The 18,795-nt window shown below is 41.4% G+C and overlaps 1 protein-coding gene across 2 annotated transcripts in view; it reads left to right on the top strand.

Moving 5' to 3' along the window:
• Nucleotides 1-18,795, top strand: part of Dnah8 (dynein axonemal heavy chain 8) — a 205,509-nt gene that overhangs the window by 67,385 nt on the left and 119,329 nt on the right. For both annotated transcript variants that reach the window (XM_070023840.1, XM_070023841.1), the window contains exons 35-44: nucleotides 419-659; nucleotides 2,722-2,921; nucleotides 4,847-5,000; nucleotides 6,658-6,821; nucleotides 8,413-8,515; nucleotides 9,026-9,130; nucleotides 9,724-9,885; nucleotides 10,936-11,160; nucleotides 14,013-14,185; nucleotides 15,584-15,762. In XM_070023840.1, the coding sequence (XP_069879941.1) occupies nucleotides 419-659; nucleotides 2,722-2,921; nucleotides 4,847-5,000; nucleotides 6,658-6,821; nucleotides 8,413-8,515; nucleotides 9,026-9,130; nucleotides 9,724-9,885; nucleotides 10,936-11,160; nucleotides 14,013-14,185; nucleotides 15,584-15,762 (1,706 nt within the window). The remainder of the gene's footprint in view (nucleotides 1-418; nucleotides 660-2,721; nucleotides 2,922-4,846; nucleotides 5,001-6,657; nucleotides 6,822-8,412; nucleotides 8,516-9,025; nucleotides 9,131-9,723; nucleotides 9,886-10,935; nucleotides 11,161-14,012; nucleotides 14,186-15,583; nucleotides 15,763-18,795) is intronic.

The following is an 18,795-nucleotide window of genomic DNA, read 5'->3' as shown; positions in this document are numbered from 1 at the left end:
CTGTGTTAATTTGTCTTTTTATACTGCTTATCTTTTTTTTAGTATCCTATTGGTTTTTCACAAGGTAATACTGATATAATATTCTACATATTATATAGAAATAGATTCCCTACCATCTTTTTTTTTTGTCAGTCCTGGGACTTGAACTGGCCTAGGCACTGTCCCTGAGCTTTTGCTCAAGGCTAGCACTCTTATCACTTGAACCACAGCACTACTTCCATTTTTGGGGTTTTTTTTTTTTAGTAGTTTATTGGAGATACAGATTTTCCTGCCTGGGCTGGCTTTGAATCATGATCCTCAAATCTCAGCCCGCTGAGTTGCTAGGATTACAGGTATGAGCAACTGATACCCAGCTTCCTACTACCACCTTTAACAACATGCAAAGATAATGAGTTTTTTTTCTCTTTATCTCTGAAAGATGTCGTAAACTTCCTAAGGGGCTTAAAGATTGGCAAGCTTTTTTGGATCTAAAGAAAAGAATTGATGACTTCAGTGAGTCTTGTCCGCTACTAGAAATGATGACCAATAAGGCAATGAAACAGAGGCACTGGGATCGAATCTCTGAGTTAACTGGAACCCCATTCGATGTGGAATCGGATTCTTTTTGCCTTAGAAATATCATGGAAGCTCCACTCCTTAAAAACAAGGATGATATCGAGGTGTGCAGGTGGATGGGGTCTATCAATGGTTCATCCAGACTATCACTTTTGTCTTTTCTGAGTAATGTACAAATCAACGATTTGCATTTTTCCCTCAGTGTGACTTAGCTTTTCCTCTCCCACTGCCCACCTCTCCCTCAGCCCCAGGCCAAGAACCTACTGCAGTAGCAGTAGTATCTCCCTGTTGTGCTTTGATAGATGGATCTCGACTCTGGGTGGTGTGGTCAAGATACTGGCATCACATCCTTCAGGCCCACAGCATCTTCTCATCACATAGCTAGATGGCACCTGGAAACCTCGGCCCTGCAGCTCCTCTTAGGCCAGTTCTAGTTGCTTATTTTACAGGAATCAGAGACCTGGTCCCCACTTACCGTGGTCCATACACCTGAGCTTCTGTGCTACCCTGTGGTTTGCATCTTTCTCACTTCTTACTCACGGTCTTTATTTTTAATGTGTCTTTGTGCTTTGTGTGTGTGTGTGCATGTGCACATGCGTGCGCTTGCATATAAAGTTTACACACCTATGATCCCATCTATTTGGGACACAAAGATAGGAGGATGGAGGTTGTCTCCAATTAGTTCCCTTCCCTTCCTTCTCCCTTCCCCCCCAAGGAAAAGCCAAAAGTGGTAGAACATAAGCCAGGCACTGGTGGCTCACACCTATAATTCTAGCTACTCAGGGGACTGAGATTAAGGATTGTGGTTCAAAGCCAGGCCAGGCAAAAAATCTGTGAGACTCTTTATCTTCAATTAACCACCAAAAGGCCAGAATTGGAGCTGTGACTCAAGTGGTAAAGTGCCAGCCTTGAGCAAGAGAGTTTAGGGACCTGAGTTCAAGCTCCAGGACCAGCATAATAAAAACAAAACAAAAAAGCCCGGCAAGGATGCAAGGTTCTGAGTTCAAGCTCCAGTGCTGGTATAAAACAAAACAAAACAAAAATTTTAAGTAATTCTAGGGGTCAGTGATCAGCACTTGGTACCCTGAAAAGCATCCTGTTGGTTCACACACAAGCCCTACTGTTAGCCCACTGGATTCCATAAGTTACTGGGTTCCCTGCCACTGCAGGAAGTATTTTCCTTCACTTTCCCTGGCCATCTTCTGCTCGCCACAAGACCTTTCCTACACAGAGCAGCGGCAAATCGGCACATCAACTCTCCTCCCTCCCCACTCGCACAGGGCACAGCGCAAGACATCACTGCACACTAATTTGTACTATATTTAATTGTGGAAATTCCTTGTAAATCCCTTTCCTTCTCTGTGATTCTATGACTTGTGTATGAAGTCAGTTGAGGTATGATAGGGAAAATACATTATTACCTTTATTTTCCTTTGTGACACTTTTATATCAAGGATTATATAAAAAAAACAAACCCACAAAACTGCGGGGAAACCCATGAGAAAAAAGTAGTGTTAACTTGTGAACAAATGAGTTATTAGGGCCAGAACAGGCAAGAATATGGTAATAGTTGTATGCCTTGCAAACATTCAGTACTATCCATCTTGATCAATGTCATTCCTTTCATCTATGTTTGCAAAACACTCCAGTTAGAGCTGGGCCACACGTGTAATCCTAGCTACTCAGGAGGCTGAGGTCTGAGGATCACAGTTCAAAGCCAGCCCAGGCAGGAAAGTCTGTGAGACTCTTATCTCTAATAAACCACTAAGAAAACCGGAAGTAATGTTGTGGCTCAGGGAGTGGAGTGCTCGCCTTGAGCTGAAGAGCTGAGGGACAGCGCCTAGGCCCAAAGTTCAAGCCCCATGACTGACCAAAAAAGCCCCAAACCCTCCAGTTAGAAACATAATAATAATAAAAAGACAGGTTCCCTTGCTCCTGTGTTACAAGAAAATAATGAGTAGTTAGTGCGTCCCATGGGTCTAGACTGAACCTGCAACACAGGGGATTCTTCTCTCAGTCACAAAACCACTCACTCAACCGGGTGACTTCTGGATCCCTTCCAAGTACACGTCCTGCGATTTCATGATACACTTAATTGATTTTATGATACACTTAATTATATGTAGTTAGGGACATCCTGACATGTTCTTTGATCTTTCTCTGAAGGATATTTGCATATCTGCCAGTAAGGAAAAGGATATTGAAGCCAAGCTGGGTCTAGTGGTTGATAATTGGACCAATCAGAACCTGAGTTTTGCAACATTTAAAGGGAAAGGAGAACTCCTGCTCAAAGGAACTGAATCCGCAGAAATTATCACTTTGATGGAGGATAGCTTAATGGTCTTAAGTTCCTTGCTAAGCAACAGGTAATTTTTTTTAACTTGGGGGAGAGGTTTCGATTTGATATTTATGATTATAAAACACTAGCAAAAGCCCAGCTTTTCATTAAGAGTCTGCCCTACATGGCTAGTTCTTGTCTGTTGTAGATGAAGTGCCTGTTTTCTCTAAAAATCATGACTCTACCTCTTATTTAATGGCACTCATCTCACCTTCCGTATTTTTCCGGAGTGTGCCCTCATAATTATCCCCGCTCCCCAAGTTGATAACTTATCCTCTGAACATTGTAGTTCCCCACAGAGGCAACCGCTTCATTTTATCTTCTTTCTCTTTTGTTCCTCCGATTTGTCACCATTTCTCTTGTTGGCTAACACTGTTCAAGAAGTCATCCAATGCAATCCATTCTCAAAGGAAAGATTGACATTTTTTTCTAAGGCTGAAAAGCGGCTATTTCTGTTTTGGCTCCACGGTGTCTTGAACGAGGCTTCCAGTCATCACTGAACCACGGGACCAGCTCAGAGGTGCATGTGGTCTCAAGTACAGAAAATTCCAGTGGGACTCAGAGCTTAGTCTGGATATTTGCAACCTCCTGTCTCCTTGCTGAACTGCAGTAGTTCTTGACTATTCCTTCCCCTAGTATGCCTAAGGAATGTGTCACCAGCCCCATCATTCACAGAGATCCAAGTCTGAGGAACATACTAATTCTAATCCAATTGGATATGAAGTTACAAGGGGAGTTGCACATAAAATGATTCCAAGGACATAAGGAACCCAGTTGTCTGGGTCATAAGGCATTTTTCTTTACAACATTGCTTCCAGAGAAGTTACAGGTCACACAGCCACGCATCAGATAGTACCAGCAAAAATTCCGTTCTGTGGGTGGGTACCTTCAGGTCTGCATCAGGAAAAGTTTGAAGGCCCTAGACAACAGGGTCCTTCTCCCCAGGAAAGGCTGCCATGCCGCTTTACAGATGTTTCGCTTTGCTACAAACTGAAGGCAGCCTCTTGCTAAAGGAAGTTAGAACTGTAGGTATGTGGTGTCTACACCTAGTGGCTGCCCATGACCACATCCATGAATGGCATCTGGCTCTGTTTCTTGTCTTTCTCCATTGTATGCAGCTTGATTTCTCACAAACACTTCAACTATCTCTGGTGACCAAAAAAAAAAAAAAAAAAGGACCTGTGCTATTTGGGGATAGCTCTCCTGAATCCCTCTCTGGTTTTTAACTCTTAATTTTCTTTTTTTCTTTTTTTTTTTTTTTGGTTTGTTTCTTTTGTGTGTGCTAGTATTGGGGCTTGAACTCATGGCCTTGTATTCTTGCTTAGCATTTTGCTCAAGGCTGGAGCCTAACCACCTGAGCCATGCCTCCAGTCCTCTCCTGAATCTCTAGCACTGCAGAACCTAGCTACAGCTCTTGGAATTCTCCGTGTGGGGGTGGGAAAGGGAAACCTGCATATGGTCATGAGGTTTCAAGCTTGATGCCAGTATTGGAGCAGTCCTCTCTCCAAATGACCTGGCAATGCCTCTTTTCTGATCTTAGAGGTCAGATTTGTTCTGTTCCTTTCCAGATGATCTTGGGGATGAACCCAGATTCAGAAATTCCAGAGGCATATGGCAAACTGTCTTTGGTGCTGCTCTGACAGCAGACATAGAAGTCTGGGAAAGCATCTTACTTATTCCTAATTATTCTGTTCCTCTCAGGAGCACCCAGAGCACTATTCCCTTTTAGGATCTTTGCCCTCAAAGTAGGTCTAACTTCCTATCTATGATTGACAACACAGGCCAATATGTAAAATACCTGTAATTATATGCATTCACAATTCATTAGCTGTGTGATTCTTATTAAGGATTATCTCTTTCACTTACAATGAATAGTTCTCTGGCAATTTGCTTTGTGAGGCTGTACTGTTTTCTAATCTTCTTGAAACATAATTTGTTGTTTTCACTCTTTAGATATAATGCTCCATTTAAAAAAAGTATCCAGAACTGGGTGTTTAAACTGTCTACTTCCTCGGACATCATTGAAGAGTGGCTGGTGGTGCAAAACCTTTGGGTCTACCTTGAAGCCGTCTTCGTGGGGGGAGATATTGCCAAACAGCTGCCTCAGGTGAACACAGCCTTTGTAATTCCTGAGGAGCCCATCCTGTGTGGATTACCTCTATGTCTGACAAAGTCTTCTCAATGGTATCAGGGATTGGCCCACTTAGCTGTTTATTTAAAGTTTTATGAGGGGGCACGTACACACACGTGGTATTGACTTCTGATTTGTATTAGTAGAAAGAAGAAATTCACATATTTTCAAACAATGAGAAATCATGAGATGTAGTGCATTTTCTAATTCAGTACCATGAAATTATAGTAGGTCATCTTTTCCAAGAAGTTCATCTTTTTCTTTTTTTTTTTTTCCATTCCTGGGGCTTGAACTCTGGGCCTGGGCACTCTTCCTCAGTTCTTCAGCTCAAGGGAAGCACTCTACCACTTGAGCCACAGTGCCACTTCCAAGAAACTCATCTGAACATTACAATAATCCTTAGAGAATATTAGAATTAACCTGAGGGCTGTTGGAAGCATGGCTCAAAGTGATAGGGCACCTACCTGGAATTGATCTGTATTCTATAAACATATATTCTTAGTAAATCTACTAATAGCAAAACATACTGGCCAGAAAGGCAGCCTTAACTGTCTGTAATAAAACTATAAAAATGGCTTAAAGAAGCAGTGGCTCACTCCTTCCTATAATCTTAGCTGACATCTGAAGATCACAATTCAAAGCTAGGTTGGGCAGGAAAGTCTGTGAGACTCTCATTGTCAGTTAACCACACAAAAAATCAGTAAGCTGTGGCTCAAATGGTAGAGCGCTAGCCTTAAGCACAAAAGCTCAGGGATGGTGCCTAGCCTCTGACTTCAAGCCTCAGGACCAGCATAGAAAAAAAAAGTTTCTATTAAGCACTATTGAAGTCTTTAAAATAAATGTCAGTAAATAACTGACACTTTTATACTAGGAAGGTAACTTTCCTCATAAAATTAAACTAGCTCTTCCTAAATTTCTCTATCTATAAACAGGATCTATATAGATTATAAATCAAGGACAAAAGGTATTGGAAAATGACACATTCTCCTTCGTAACCTATTTTTGGAGCATAAAACTAAGATATGTTGTTTTTATTTGAATTAGAAAGTTGCATTTTTAAAAGAGACATGTTTATGCTAATTTCTGGTGGCATTTTTGCAATGGAATGGAAAGCCTAGAGCCACCCATAGTAAACAGGACATTTTTATTTACAATATTGTAAATGAAGCTTTGTTTTGGGTTTTCTATGTGTTGCCTCCCCTCCTCCCCTCCCTACCTCTGCCCCCAGGGACTATTGAACTGTAATTATTCCAAGGACCCTCAGATAAAATTATTTTCATGCTTCTTTGGTTTGTTCATCAAACCAAAACACCTGGGGTGCAGAAATACTAGATTTGAACTTGGAGTTGATAGCTCTGCGAATTAATCATGTGGCACTTCAAAAATACATTCAATGCGAAGAAACAGAAATAAGTGATAAACCCTATTGTGGTAGAGCAGTATTGCATTAAGCAGCTTTATGAAGTCTGAAGCTTAGGGCTTCAGAATTAATTCAGATGGAAATAATTGTCTAAATTCTGTAGCCTGGGATGCATAGAAGCTGGTTTGAAGAACTGTAAGAAATTCCAAAGTGAAGCCTTTGCTTCTTAATTATCCAGATGCTAATCTTTAGTGGCTGTGCATTTGTTTCTAGGAAGCAAAACGTTTTCAGAATATTGACAAGTCGTGGGTAAAAATCATGCAGCGAGCTCACGAGAACCCCAATGTGATCAGTTGTTGTGTTGGAGATGAGACCATGGGACAGCTTTTGCCTCATTTACACGAACAGCTGGAAGTGTGTCAGAAGTCACTTTCAGGGTAGGAACTGCATTTTAAAATTACAAATCAAATAATATGCAACGGTGGTTGGCTTTTGTTGTTGTTTTTGTCAGTGTGGGGCTTAACTCAGGGTCTGGCTGTGCCTGAGCTTTTTTGGTAAAGGCTAGTGTTCTACCACTTTGAGCCACAGGGCTACTTCTGGTTTTCTAGTAGTTAATTAGAGATAAGAAGCTCACAGATTTCCTTCCCTGGCTGGCTTTAAACTACAATCTTCAGATCTCAGCCTCTTGAGGAGATAGGATTATAGGCACTAGGCACCAGCTCTCAGCCTGCAATGGTATTCTATCTCCACCCAATTACTAACACTGACTGCAAGTCTGTGAGGTTTTTTGTTTGTTTTAGTGATGGCTAAACTAGGACTAGGAATTTCAAATTCACATAAAGCTAATTTTTCTGTAAGAAAAGATATCTTTTTCTTCGTGTGGGTGAGTGAAGGCATTGTAATAGTTTCCTATGGCTGTGGTGACAAATCATCATCACCTAGGGGACATTTGTTCACTCACATGAGTAGTATTACTGTATCACATAGACTTCTAGAAAGCCAAGGCCAAGGGTCCGTTCCCTCTGAAGCTTGCCTTTCAGTTTGTGGGGGCTCTAGGAATTGCCATAACTCTCATTTCTGTCTTTGTCTTCCCATGGCCTTCTCTTTTTCCTCTGTTTCCCCAGGATAACACTTGCCACTGGATTTAGTGCTTACCTAGTTGCTAAAGGAGAGAGTCTTCTGATCCCACACTTCCTTACATCTGCAGAGACCTCCTTCCAATAAGGTCGCCTGTGCAGATTCCAGGAAACAGAAGACAGACCTAACTTTTGCAGAGGTCTTTCCCTTCAGTCCATTGCTGAAACTAGAGGCATTTATGGAAGATAGTTTACCAGGCATATTCACAGATAATTAAATTCCTAAAACGATTTTTTTCCCTTAAAATTGATTTTGTCACAATTTGTATAAGGTGGTGATATATCCTGATTTGTCCACATTTATGCCCCTGTCCTAGTTTCATGGGGAGTTGTTCTACATTCTACTCTCTATGTCCTGGTTTGGAGATAAAATGGTGGTCTCGACCTGGGTTTAAGCCATAAGGTTCCCAAACTTGCACAAAAGCCCCAGGAGTCACAGCTCACATCTAGTCCTAGCTATTCAAGAGGCTGAAATCTGACGATCACGTTTCAAAGCTAGCCCAGGCAGGAAAGTCCCTGAGAAACTCTTATCTCTAATTAACCACTCAAAACCTGGAAGTGATACTCTGGGTCGAAGTAGTAGAGTACTAGCCTTGAGCAATAGAGCTCAGGTTCAGTGCCCAGGCCCTGACTTTAAGCCCCAAGACCTAGAAGCGTGGGAGTACTATGATGAGATAGGAGGTGATGCTGGATGAGAGGAGGCTTTGTTCTGAATCATTTCCCCAAAGTGTCCTCCAAGGCAGAGTGTGGACTTTGTTCTCACCAAGCATTCCAGAAGAAAGCAGGGAAATCCCAATAGGAGTTTGCTGTTATCTTACTGAAGATGTTAGTGATTAAAAAATGAATAATGCAGTAAAAATCATCTGGTAACTAGCTGTCACTTTACTTGAAGGTATTTGGAGAAGAAACGACTATTGTTTCCAAGATTCTTCTTTGTATCTGATCCAGTTCTTCTGGAAATCCTTGGACAAGCCAGTGATTCGCATACCATACAGGTATGTTATAGGTAACAATGATTTAGATGATTTTTTCACTTATGCATAATCATAAAATAAAATTTACAAAACTAGATGCCTGTAATCCCAGAGGCATTGGGAAGCAGAGATGGTTGGGATCATTGAAGCCAGCCCAAGCAGAAAAAAAAGTTTCAGAGATTCCTTCTCACTGGAGAGCCGAACGTGTTTGTCATCCTAGCTATGGGAAATCTCTTGTGCAGGTGCATGCCTGAGCTGGAAGTGAGATCTTATCCCAAAAATAATGAGCAAAATTCAGAGCTGGAGTTGTGGCTCAGTGGTAAGAGTGCCAGCTTAACAAGAATGGGGCCCTTAAGTCAGCCAAGGCAGAGTTGGTTTGTGTTTCATTTTGTTGTTATTGTTAAGAGACAAAGGAGTCAATTCTTTTATATTTTATGAAGACACAAGGTACTGAGGTTTTTCAGAGTGGCTCAATGTCTGTGTGTTCAGCCTCAGGTGTAATTTGTTGTCACCAACCTGTGTTTCTTACAGCCTCATCTCCCTGCAGTGTCTGACAACATAAACGAGGTAACATTTCATTCAAAAGACTACGATCGGATGATGGCCGTTATATCAAGAGAAGGAGAAAAGATTGTTGTAATTTACTTTCATTAAATTCTGTTACCAGCATTTCTTTTAAAATTTAGGTTAAGGATATACAGTGCTCTTATGAATAGTAAAGTGATGGTGAGGAGGGGGGGCTAGCAGCCTTGGGTTCTAATTCTATAGCTCTGGTTTTGTTATGAACATAGATAAATCACCTCACTTCTCTGCATTTCATTTTATTTCTTATAAAATGAGATTTTACACTGGATGACCTCTATAGTTCCTTCTAATTCTAGTTAAGCAATTTTACCCATGTTTCAAATACTCTGTTGAGGGCTGGGAAGCTCAGTGGTAGAGTGCTTGCCTTGCATGCATGAGGCCCTGGGTTCGATTCCTTGGCACCACATAAGCAGAAAAAGCAGAAGTGGCACTATGGCTCAAGTGGTAGAGCGCTAGCCTTGGGCTGAGGAGCTGAGGGACAGGCCTAGAGTTCAGGCCTCATGACAGACCAAAAAAAAATACATAAAACAAATTGCCTTGCATTGAGGTATTGTGATTATTAAGAGTGTGACATTTGTTAAAAAAAAAAAAAAGCAAAAACAAATTCCTGTCTATTTGTAATGCATGTGTGTTATGTATTTTAGTTGGACACTCCTGTCATGGCCAAAGGTCCGGTGGAGATTTGGCTTCTGGACTTGTTAAAAGTGCAGATGTCATCATTGCATAATATAATTCGATCTGCATTCTATCAGATCAGCGATTCGGGATTTCAACTCTTACCTTTCCTCCAGCACTTTCCAGCACAGGTGAGAAGACTATTAGCAATAAGAAATGAAAGTTGAGGGGCTGGGAAGGTAGCTCAGTGGTAGAGTGCTTGCCTTGCATGCATGAGGCCCTGGGTTCGATCCCTCAGCACCACATAAGCAGAAAAAGCCAGAAGTGGGGTTGAGGCTCAGGTGGTAGACTGCTGGTCTACAGCTGAAGAGCTGGGGGACAGCGCCCATGCCCAGAGTTCAGGCCCCACAACTGACAAAAAAAAAAAAAAAAAGAAAGAAAGAAAGAAATGAAAGTTGAAAGCAGAGAGAGAGGGCAGGAAGCCTAGAAGATGATTGGTCTGGTGGTGTGGAGACTGTTTAGCTTTGAACTTCTTGGAGTGGCTATTGACCCTCACTTAACCACAACTTCCAACTCCCTGTCAGCCAACACCATCCTGGGCCAATACAGCCCATTCCCCAGAAGAGGACTTGCCTCCTCCTCCAGACTTAAACCACTGATATCTTTAGTGGGATACCAAGGACAAGCTTTTCCCATTCTCACTATCTCTTCAGTAGGTAAATATATAGATAGAGAAGTTGACATAAGGACATGGTAATTACATGTGGAGATCAAGAACTGTGATGGGCAGAATAGTGTTTAAAAGCTGTGAAGAAACCTTTTGAAAGTGCTGCTAAAGAAAACAAACAAACAAACACAACCAAAAGTCTGTCTGGGGTTCTGTTCTTGTGAATGGATGAATGCCATTATCATGGGAGTAACCTATCACGAGATTCATTTTGTTATGAAAGCAATTTCTGTGTGGCACTAGCTCACACACACGTGTCTTGTTCTTCTGCCTAGTCTATGGTATTCTGTTATAGCACCACATGATGGACTCAGAAACAGTTTTCATTAAAGACTCGCCATTATCTTATTTATCTGTTTACATTGAAACAAAAAGTGATGGAACTTTAGAAGGTATTTTCCCCCTTTTGAAGTAGAGAAATGCATGTCTTTTTCAGTTTAAAATGCGACAAATCCTATATGCCTTCAAAGTATTTAAATACTTGAAAAACAATGTAAATATCTGCCTATTATAGGTTGGGCTCCTGGGAATTCAGATGTTATGGACGCATGATTCAGAAGAGGCTTTAAACAATGCAAAAGATGACAGGAAAATCATGCAATTGACTAATCAGAAATTTTTGGACATCTTAAATACACTTATTAGTCAGACAACACATGACCTGACCAAGTTTGACAGAGTGAAGTTTGAAACTCTAATTACCATCCATGTGCATCAAAGAGATATTTTTGATGACTTGGTAAAGTATCCTTTTTTATCTTTATTAAAGTAATTTAGTATAATCATTAATAATGACTAGTAAAGATCTATATCTATATATATTCTAATTTTTATGGACTTTTGATCTATTTGGTCCTTTTTGCCTCCTCCATCTCTATGTGTACCATGTCAATAGTTACCTGCCTGTTTTGGGAAGTATTTTCATTGGGTACTCTTTGACAGTGTGGAACCAATTGATATAATATAAACCTAGACAGATGCCCAGGAACATGATGTAATTGAGGCAGAATGGGTCATGATGTTTTGGTGGGTAGCTGGGAAAGGAGAAAGTCAAGGTGAATGGAACTGGGCTTCAGGGACCTCTCCTGGCTGGCTCATTGACAGCATCTAAGTGGGTTCATTTAGGAAGAGGGTGGTTGTAAAAGGAGAAGTGTTTGAATTCCTCTTGGATAGAACTCTAGCCAGTGCATTGGACCAGGTGAACTCCTAGAGATCCTGAGATCTCCTGAGATCCATGTGCTCTGTGACAGGAGGGCTCCCACATGGTTTTAATATATCACAAAAGTCTCTTTGTCTCACTTTAATTTGTCTTAAAAGCAGCTCTGTCCTTAATTACACACATAATCTATACAACTCAGGCCCTCTTTCAGAGATGATCATCACAGGCTATGCACTTTAAACTTTTACCAAAAGTGCTGATCAGGTAAGTTCTGTTTATTAAAGATCATGTGAAAGATATGCAGCCAGTCCATCTATTTTCCCTTGCACTTTTCAAAATGTGACATGTATTGACCTCACTTGATAGCTTGTTAGAAAGGCAGACTCTTTGGGCTTCTCCCCTGACCTCTGACCTACTAGATCAGAAGCTACATTTTAACATGATTCCTAGGTGAATCCTATGCATGGTGAAGTTTGAGAGAAACTGCTGCGAGGTTTTCTCTGGATCAAAGTAATCATTAGAAAGCTGTGTACTTAGACAGATTGCTTTGGCCTTTATTGAATTGCAATTGCTATTCTACCTGGATTTCCATTTTAGTCCACCTCAACAACCCCTGCTGTGGAATCCATTATCATGTCTATACTGTGACAGTGCAGTCCGTACACTAAAGCTGAGGTTCCATAGGAGACATTTCTTTTATAATAGAGTGTTAAGCAAAGCTAACTGTGCAAAGCATCAACAGGTACAACGACCATGCTATGCAGTGACAATTAGAAAACTCTTCTCTTGGGGCTGGGAAGGTGGCTCAGTGGTAGAACACTTGCCTTGCATGCCTGAGGCCCTGGGTTCGATTCCTCAGCACCACATAAGCAAAAAGAAAAAAGCCAGAAGTGGCGCTGTGGCTCAAGTGGTAGAGTGCTAGCCTTGAGCTGAAGAGCTGAGGGACAGCGCCCAGGCCCAGAGTATAGGCCCCATGACCGGACCCCTCCCCCCCAAAAAAAAAGAAAGAAAAGAAAACTCTTCTCTTTGCATTAGTCAGTACAGACCTTACCCCAACTAAAATAATACCTCATGGTCAGAATATATGCCTTTTCCCTGCGTAATGCTTCCAACAGTATAATACTTAGACAACCAGACTCAATAAATACATTGGGCATTGTTACATTCTTTCTTATCCACCACCTCCTTACATCTTAGTGCATTTTTGCAAACACCTTGCAGACCATATCTCCATAGTTGTGGGTTTCTTAATGTAGGAGAGCAGGGCCTCGAGGCCAGTCTCTTATTAGAGCCGGGCATTGGTGGTTCACCTGTAATCCTAGCTACTTAGGACTGAGATCTCAGGATTGTGGTTCAAAGCCAGCCTGGCAGGAAAGTCCATGAGATTCTTATCTTCAATAAACCACTAGAAGTGGCACTGTGATTCAAGTGATAGAGCACTAGCCTTGAGCTGAAGAGCTGAGGGACAGCATCCATGCCCAGAGTTCAAGCCCCATGACTAACAACAACAAAAAATGATCAGTAAAAACTGCTTGGAAGGCAGGAGAACTAGATTCCTTATTATTTTTTAACTGGAGGGGCATCATGGTCATAACAATACTACAAACAACAGTCTACTAAAAAGCAAGAGTGTTTGCTGCTTTTTTTTCTTGATTGCCTGGAGTGAACAGGACTAAGGAATCTTCAGGTTAACATGAAGCATCTAAGATGTGGTTGTGGTAGGATGGAGCTCCTAAGAATGCTTCCCTGGGTAGATTTCTTCTAGTGGACTAAGTGTTAGAGCATGCATCCTTGATGATGGATCCTAGTCCTTTGCTCTCAGGTATTTGCTGATGACAAGGGAGGTTGGCTGGCCTGGCCCTACTGCTGGTGTAGGAAGATGTCTATGATATATAACCACATATTTCTTTGCCCAATACCTTCAGGTCTTCCAGGTGCCATGATGATAATTCCCCAGGGAGGATAATTTTCCCATGGTCCTATAAAGCTTCTGACTCACATCTTCTCTCTAGAGTCCTGGGGCTTCAGTTGTACTAAACTTGCTAGGTCTGTGGCCTTTGGCTTTTACATTCCTGGCTTTACTTCTCCTATGTATCTTAATATTTCTTCTCTGAGTGCTCGTCTCTCACCCCCCTAGACTAGGTTAGGAAAATTCACAAATCCTGAATTTCTTTGGTGGTATTTTTCATCATTTGTTGAAATGCCTTTTTCACTGTTTGTCCTCCCCTCCCCACAGCGTTTTGTTTGGGAAGTTCCAGGGGACACAGCCATGTCTGTCTGTGTCCACCCAGTTTAGTATCCTGATCGAAGAAGGGGATCAATGACTGTTTGTTAATGAAGGAAAATCAGTTCACAAATGAGTGACAGTGTCATTCATTGAAGACTATGTCATTGGAATTCAGTATGTAACTCTCGTATTTCATGTCTTTCAGGTAAAAATGCACATCAAGTCTGCCACTGATTTTGAATGGCTAAAACAGAGTCGATTTTATTTTAAGGAAGATTTGGATCAGACAGTGGTGTCTATTACTGATGTTGATTTTGTTTACCAAAATGAATTTCTGGGGTGCACCGATCGCCTCGTTATCACTCCATTAACCGATAGGTAGGAAACCAAGTATTTGTGATTCCACTTTGTCAGTAAATAATGAACTTGAAATTGCTTTAGGATTACATTTGAAATATTCACAAAACCATATTGCTGTCACTTTGGATCTTGGCTAGTTCATCAGTTAGTCTAACAATGAAATAACCTTCGGCTGTTACTTAAATGAACATGTACATGAAATTTTTATGAAGCCAAGAAAGATAAAGGATGAAAGCAAGCTTGAATATTGACTTTGAGTAATTTAATAATGAATTTTAGATTACAAGATGGAAAAAATACCCTCAGGATCATAAGAGAAGTTTTTAGAACTGCAAAGAAAGAAGCTATGGTGGATATCATTGAGTTTTAGTCTCTTGGTCTTTTACTTGTGAAAATGGATATCTAAAGTAAACATTCTTGGCCCCAGTCAATCAATCAATGACAGGTCCCCTCACAGTTCTGTCCAGCATAGGACTCTAGCAAGAACTGGTTGGTGGTGGTATTGGTTTTTTTTTTTTTCATCTTCATATCTCCCACACCACCAGTTCAATATGCTGCACAAGGAAGGTACTCAATAAATGTCTGTAGAATTGATTTAAATTGGATTTTACAATATTTAGTTGTGCTATGTCTTTAGGTCTGCTCCCGTGTAAAATTATGGCCCAATCAAAGTGCAACTTGGGCCCTGCCTTACTTTCCCCAACCTCTCCTCTCCCTTCTGCATGGCCAGGGCTGGGGCAGCAGGAATTTGTTGATGTGCTTTCCCTTTTCACTGATTTTACACATTGTGCTTCATGTCTGAGGATGCTTTACTAAGGCCTTGGCTAAATTTTACTTAGATATGGAACAGATATAACACAAGCTGGCTCATAGAAACAGGATGATTTATTATATTAGTTATTTATACTTCTTGAAATCATAATGCAACAACTTATGTGCAGTGTGCTGTGCTGACTTGTATCTGCCAGTGAGAGCCAACTATCCATACTTTCTCCCACTTGCGTGGTTTCCACATGCCACAGGCCATGGTGAAGTGCTTCTACCACAGAAAATGGCAGGCAGAGAACAAAGCAGGTGTATTCCCCGCTCTCCCTGGAGGGCCAGTTGTTAAAACATCTGTTAGCACATCACTGTTGATTCAGTGCTTGCTTATAGTGAGCAACAGGAAGAGGGCTGGAGCACTTAAGGTTGATGGGTTTAGAAGCTTGTTTCAAGAAGTGTCTAGGTCTAGTGTACTGCTTGTAATGAATATCAAACAGTTCAACCTTGTCTGGTGGCTGCTTTTACATGGGCTGCACAAACACTAACCCAGGCTTGAAATCACTTGGACATTTGAGCATTAGATTTCACGTCCTATGTTTCCTGTAATGTGTGTTATCCCCTATTCACAGAGCTTCTCCTGAATAACTCTTGCAGATGCTATATCACGCTAGCGCAGGCGTTGGGAATGAACATGGGAGGTGCCCCGGCTGGCCCTGCAGGCACTGGCAAAACAGAAACCACAAAAGACATGGGCCGGTGTCTTGGAAAGTATGTGGTGGTATTTAACTGCTCAGATCAGATGGACTTCAGAGGCCTAGGAAGGATTTTCAAAGGCAAGTGTCAAATAATGTTCAATTATGTTTTTGCCAAGTTTAGGGTTTTTTTAAATGGCCCATTAACATTATTTTTGGATATAAAATAATGTTATCCCACATAACCAGTATTAGTATAGGTTGATCTATATGATTTGCCTCTTTTTCTGGATCCAAAAAGGTGACTAGTTATCATCAGTTTCATATTAATACTGTTAATATTAATATCAATACATATTAATACTCAATGCTATTTCATGGTGCTACAGTCTACATTCTACTGAATGTGTATTGGATTATAAAACACAGTGTATCGTGGTCTGAAGCAGTACTGGGACAGGGGCTGAGGTCAAGGTGATGGGTGAATGACATGGCTTTCCTTTCTTTATTAAATTCACCGAAATGAAAAGTTTTTAAAAAGCATAGAGACCTTGAAAAACAAGAGGGAGTGTCCGTCAGCAGTTGGGGAATTTTGAGGAAGTCTTGGAAGGTTGGAAGGAGATGATTTCAGATAGACAGAACAACGAGGGAAAATATTCAAGAGCCTTTCTGTTTTAAAGCTCAGTCCTTGGCTTTCTTGTTTGTTGTTGTTGGTGGTGGTTTTTTTCTTTTGTGGGTCATGGGGCCTGAACTCTGGGCCTGGGCGCTGTCCCTCAGCTTTTCTGTTCAAGGCTAGTGCTCTACCACTGGAGCCACAGCCACTTCTGGCTTTTTCTGCTTATATGGTGTTAAGGAATCAAACCCAGGGCCTCATGCATGCAAGGCAAACACTCTACTATTGAGCCACCTTCCCAGCCCCTGTTTGTTTGTTTGTTTTTAAAAATCCATATGCATTCTTTTGGTGAGTTCACAAAAACACTAGCATTAAATACCATTTATACAATGACTCCCAAATTTATATCTCTAGACCAGTCTTCTTCTTGAAACTCTGCCTCCACGTATACACTAATGTCTACATGAAACCTCCACTTAAATGTTCCTTAGGGGCAAGTTCACTATATTCAAATCAAACTCCTGATCTCCCTCTACAGACCTACTTCTGCCTCAGCTTTCTCAATCTTCCATTTCTCCATCCTTCTGATTTCTCAGACAAAACAAACAAGCAAACAAACTGACCTATCCTTCATGATTACATTCTGCAAATAGTACTCATTGTCAGCAAGTACTATTAGTTTCACCCTAAAGATTCACCCCCATATCCACCCCACTGCTGTCAACCTGGCTGTCCAACACCTCTTACCTGGGCCATTTCAGTCAGCCTCCTAGCTGGTCTTTTGTTGTCTAACCTTCCCCTCCATGCTAGTCTCAAAGTCACAGCACCACCCTCTGTTCACATGGTGGTCAGATCTCAGCAGCCCCTGCCGAAAGCTGTCCTAGTGGTTTCACTCAAAGCCAGTGTTTTTACAATGGTCCTATATTCTCTCATAGGAGGACACCAGTCCTTCCAACATCCCCAGTGCACTGCCCGCCCTCTGAGCTCATCTCCTAATTCTTTATCCTAATTTGTTCACTTTCTTCGACAGCCATATGCACTCTCCTGATATTTCTCAAACCTCTACTCGGCCCCCAGAGCCTTCACATTTGCTATACCCTGAGCTACCCCATGACACCCCTCCTCATGGCCCATTTGAGAAAGGGCATCTGCTGAAAACCCATCTTTGAGATGACACTTCTTCCTATTCATTTACTGCTTCTTTGCTGGTGTGTTGGAACATCTCCAGTCCAAAAGAACCATGTTCTAATGGAAGAGATGGGCTCTTGTTAACCTGAGAATTGGGGATGGTTGAGAGACACAGAATACAGAGTAACAACATAAAATGCCAAAATTATATAGTAGAAGGGTAGAGAAAAAGGAAAGGTATTTTTCCTCTCTGTAAAAGGAGTAGTAAAGCTCTGTGAAGTGGATGTTCTTGTCAGAGGTCAACATGAGGCTATGCCAGGGAGGCAGGGCCCAGGAACTGGGGCAGATAGCAAGTACCAAGCCCAGAGCAGAAACTCTTCTGCGTTTGCCATCTCTTCCTGCAAAGCAGTAGAGGCAGGCATAACCCTGAAAACAGGAATTTGCATTTGGAGTGAGAGTAAATACGCTCAAAACCATTATGCAGAGATAACAGAGTCTTACACAATATTGGAAAAACTGAAGAAAGCACCCAACAACAGTAGACCTACTGATGGCTAAACTGAATTACAGAGGAAACAAGAAAACTCAAAAGTAAGTAACAATAATAGCATCAGAGAGATTTAAGAATTAATCACATTCAGCCTATTAAGGAAAAACAAGTTGATGTGAGAAAGTAACAATTGGGTTTCTTACAAATTGAAAGTGCAAATCTCTCTTTTTTTAAAAAGCTCTTGAATTAGAACATCAAGTCAAGAGAAAAGATTGCAAAAAGAGAAAGTTTGACAAAAATTTAAAGGTCAAAGACACACATAGACACACAGACACAGACACACAGACAGACAAAGACACACACACACACAGACACACAGACACAGACACACAACACAGACACAAAACACAGACACACAGACACACACACACACACACGCGCGCGCGCGCACACACACACACACACACACACACACACACACACACACACACACACACACACACACACACACACACACACACACACACAGCTGACATCCATAGAATAGAAGTTCCCAAGAGAAAGGGAGAGAGAAGAAAGATGAGGTGGGTAATAATAAAAGAAATAAGAGCATTTCATATAGCTGCAGGTAATGAAGGTTTTCTTCCTTGGAGAATACACAGGAGCGGTGGTCATGAGAGCCCAGGTCTAGGTTTTGTAAGAAATAAATAAAAATCCCTTTGGCCATTCCCTTTCTTAACCTGCATCCTGACATTTCTATCACATTGCAATAAAAAAAAGAAAAAGAACAGAGCGATCTGAACCTGAGGAGACAGGCCTCATTTTGTGGATTTCCCCAGACACTTGTGTCTCTTCTGCCCTCCTCCCCACTGAAGGCAGCACCCCCAGATTCACCTGGAGTCTATCACCCATCAGCATCCTTGGATTGAATCAGAAGTTTGTG

The sequence above is a fragment of the Dipodomys merriami genome, unplaced genomic scaffold (genome assembly GCF_024711535.1).
Source record: "Dipodomys merriami isolate MVZ:Mamm:240054 unplaced genomic scaffold, mDipMer1.0.p SCAF_16, whole genome shotgun sequence".
NCBI lineage: Eukaryota > Metazoa > Chordata > Mammalia > Rodentia > Heteromyidae > Dipodomys > Dipodomys merriami.
The sequence above is the reverse complement of the archived record's forward strand: the minus strand, read 5'-3'. Positions and strand labels throughout refer to the sequence as shown.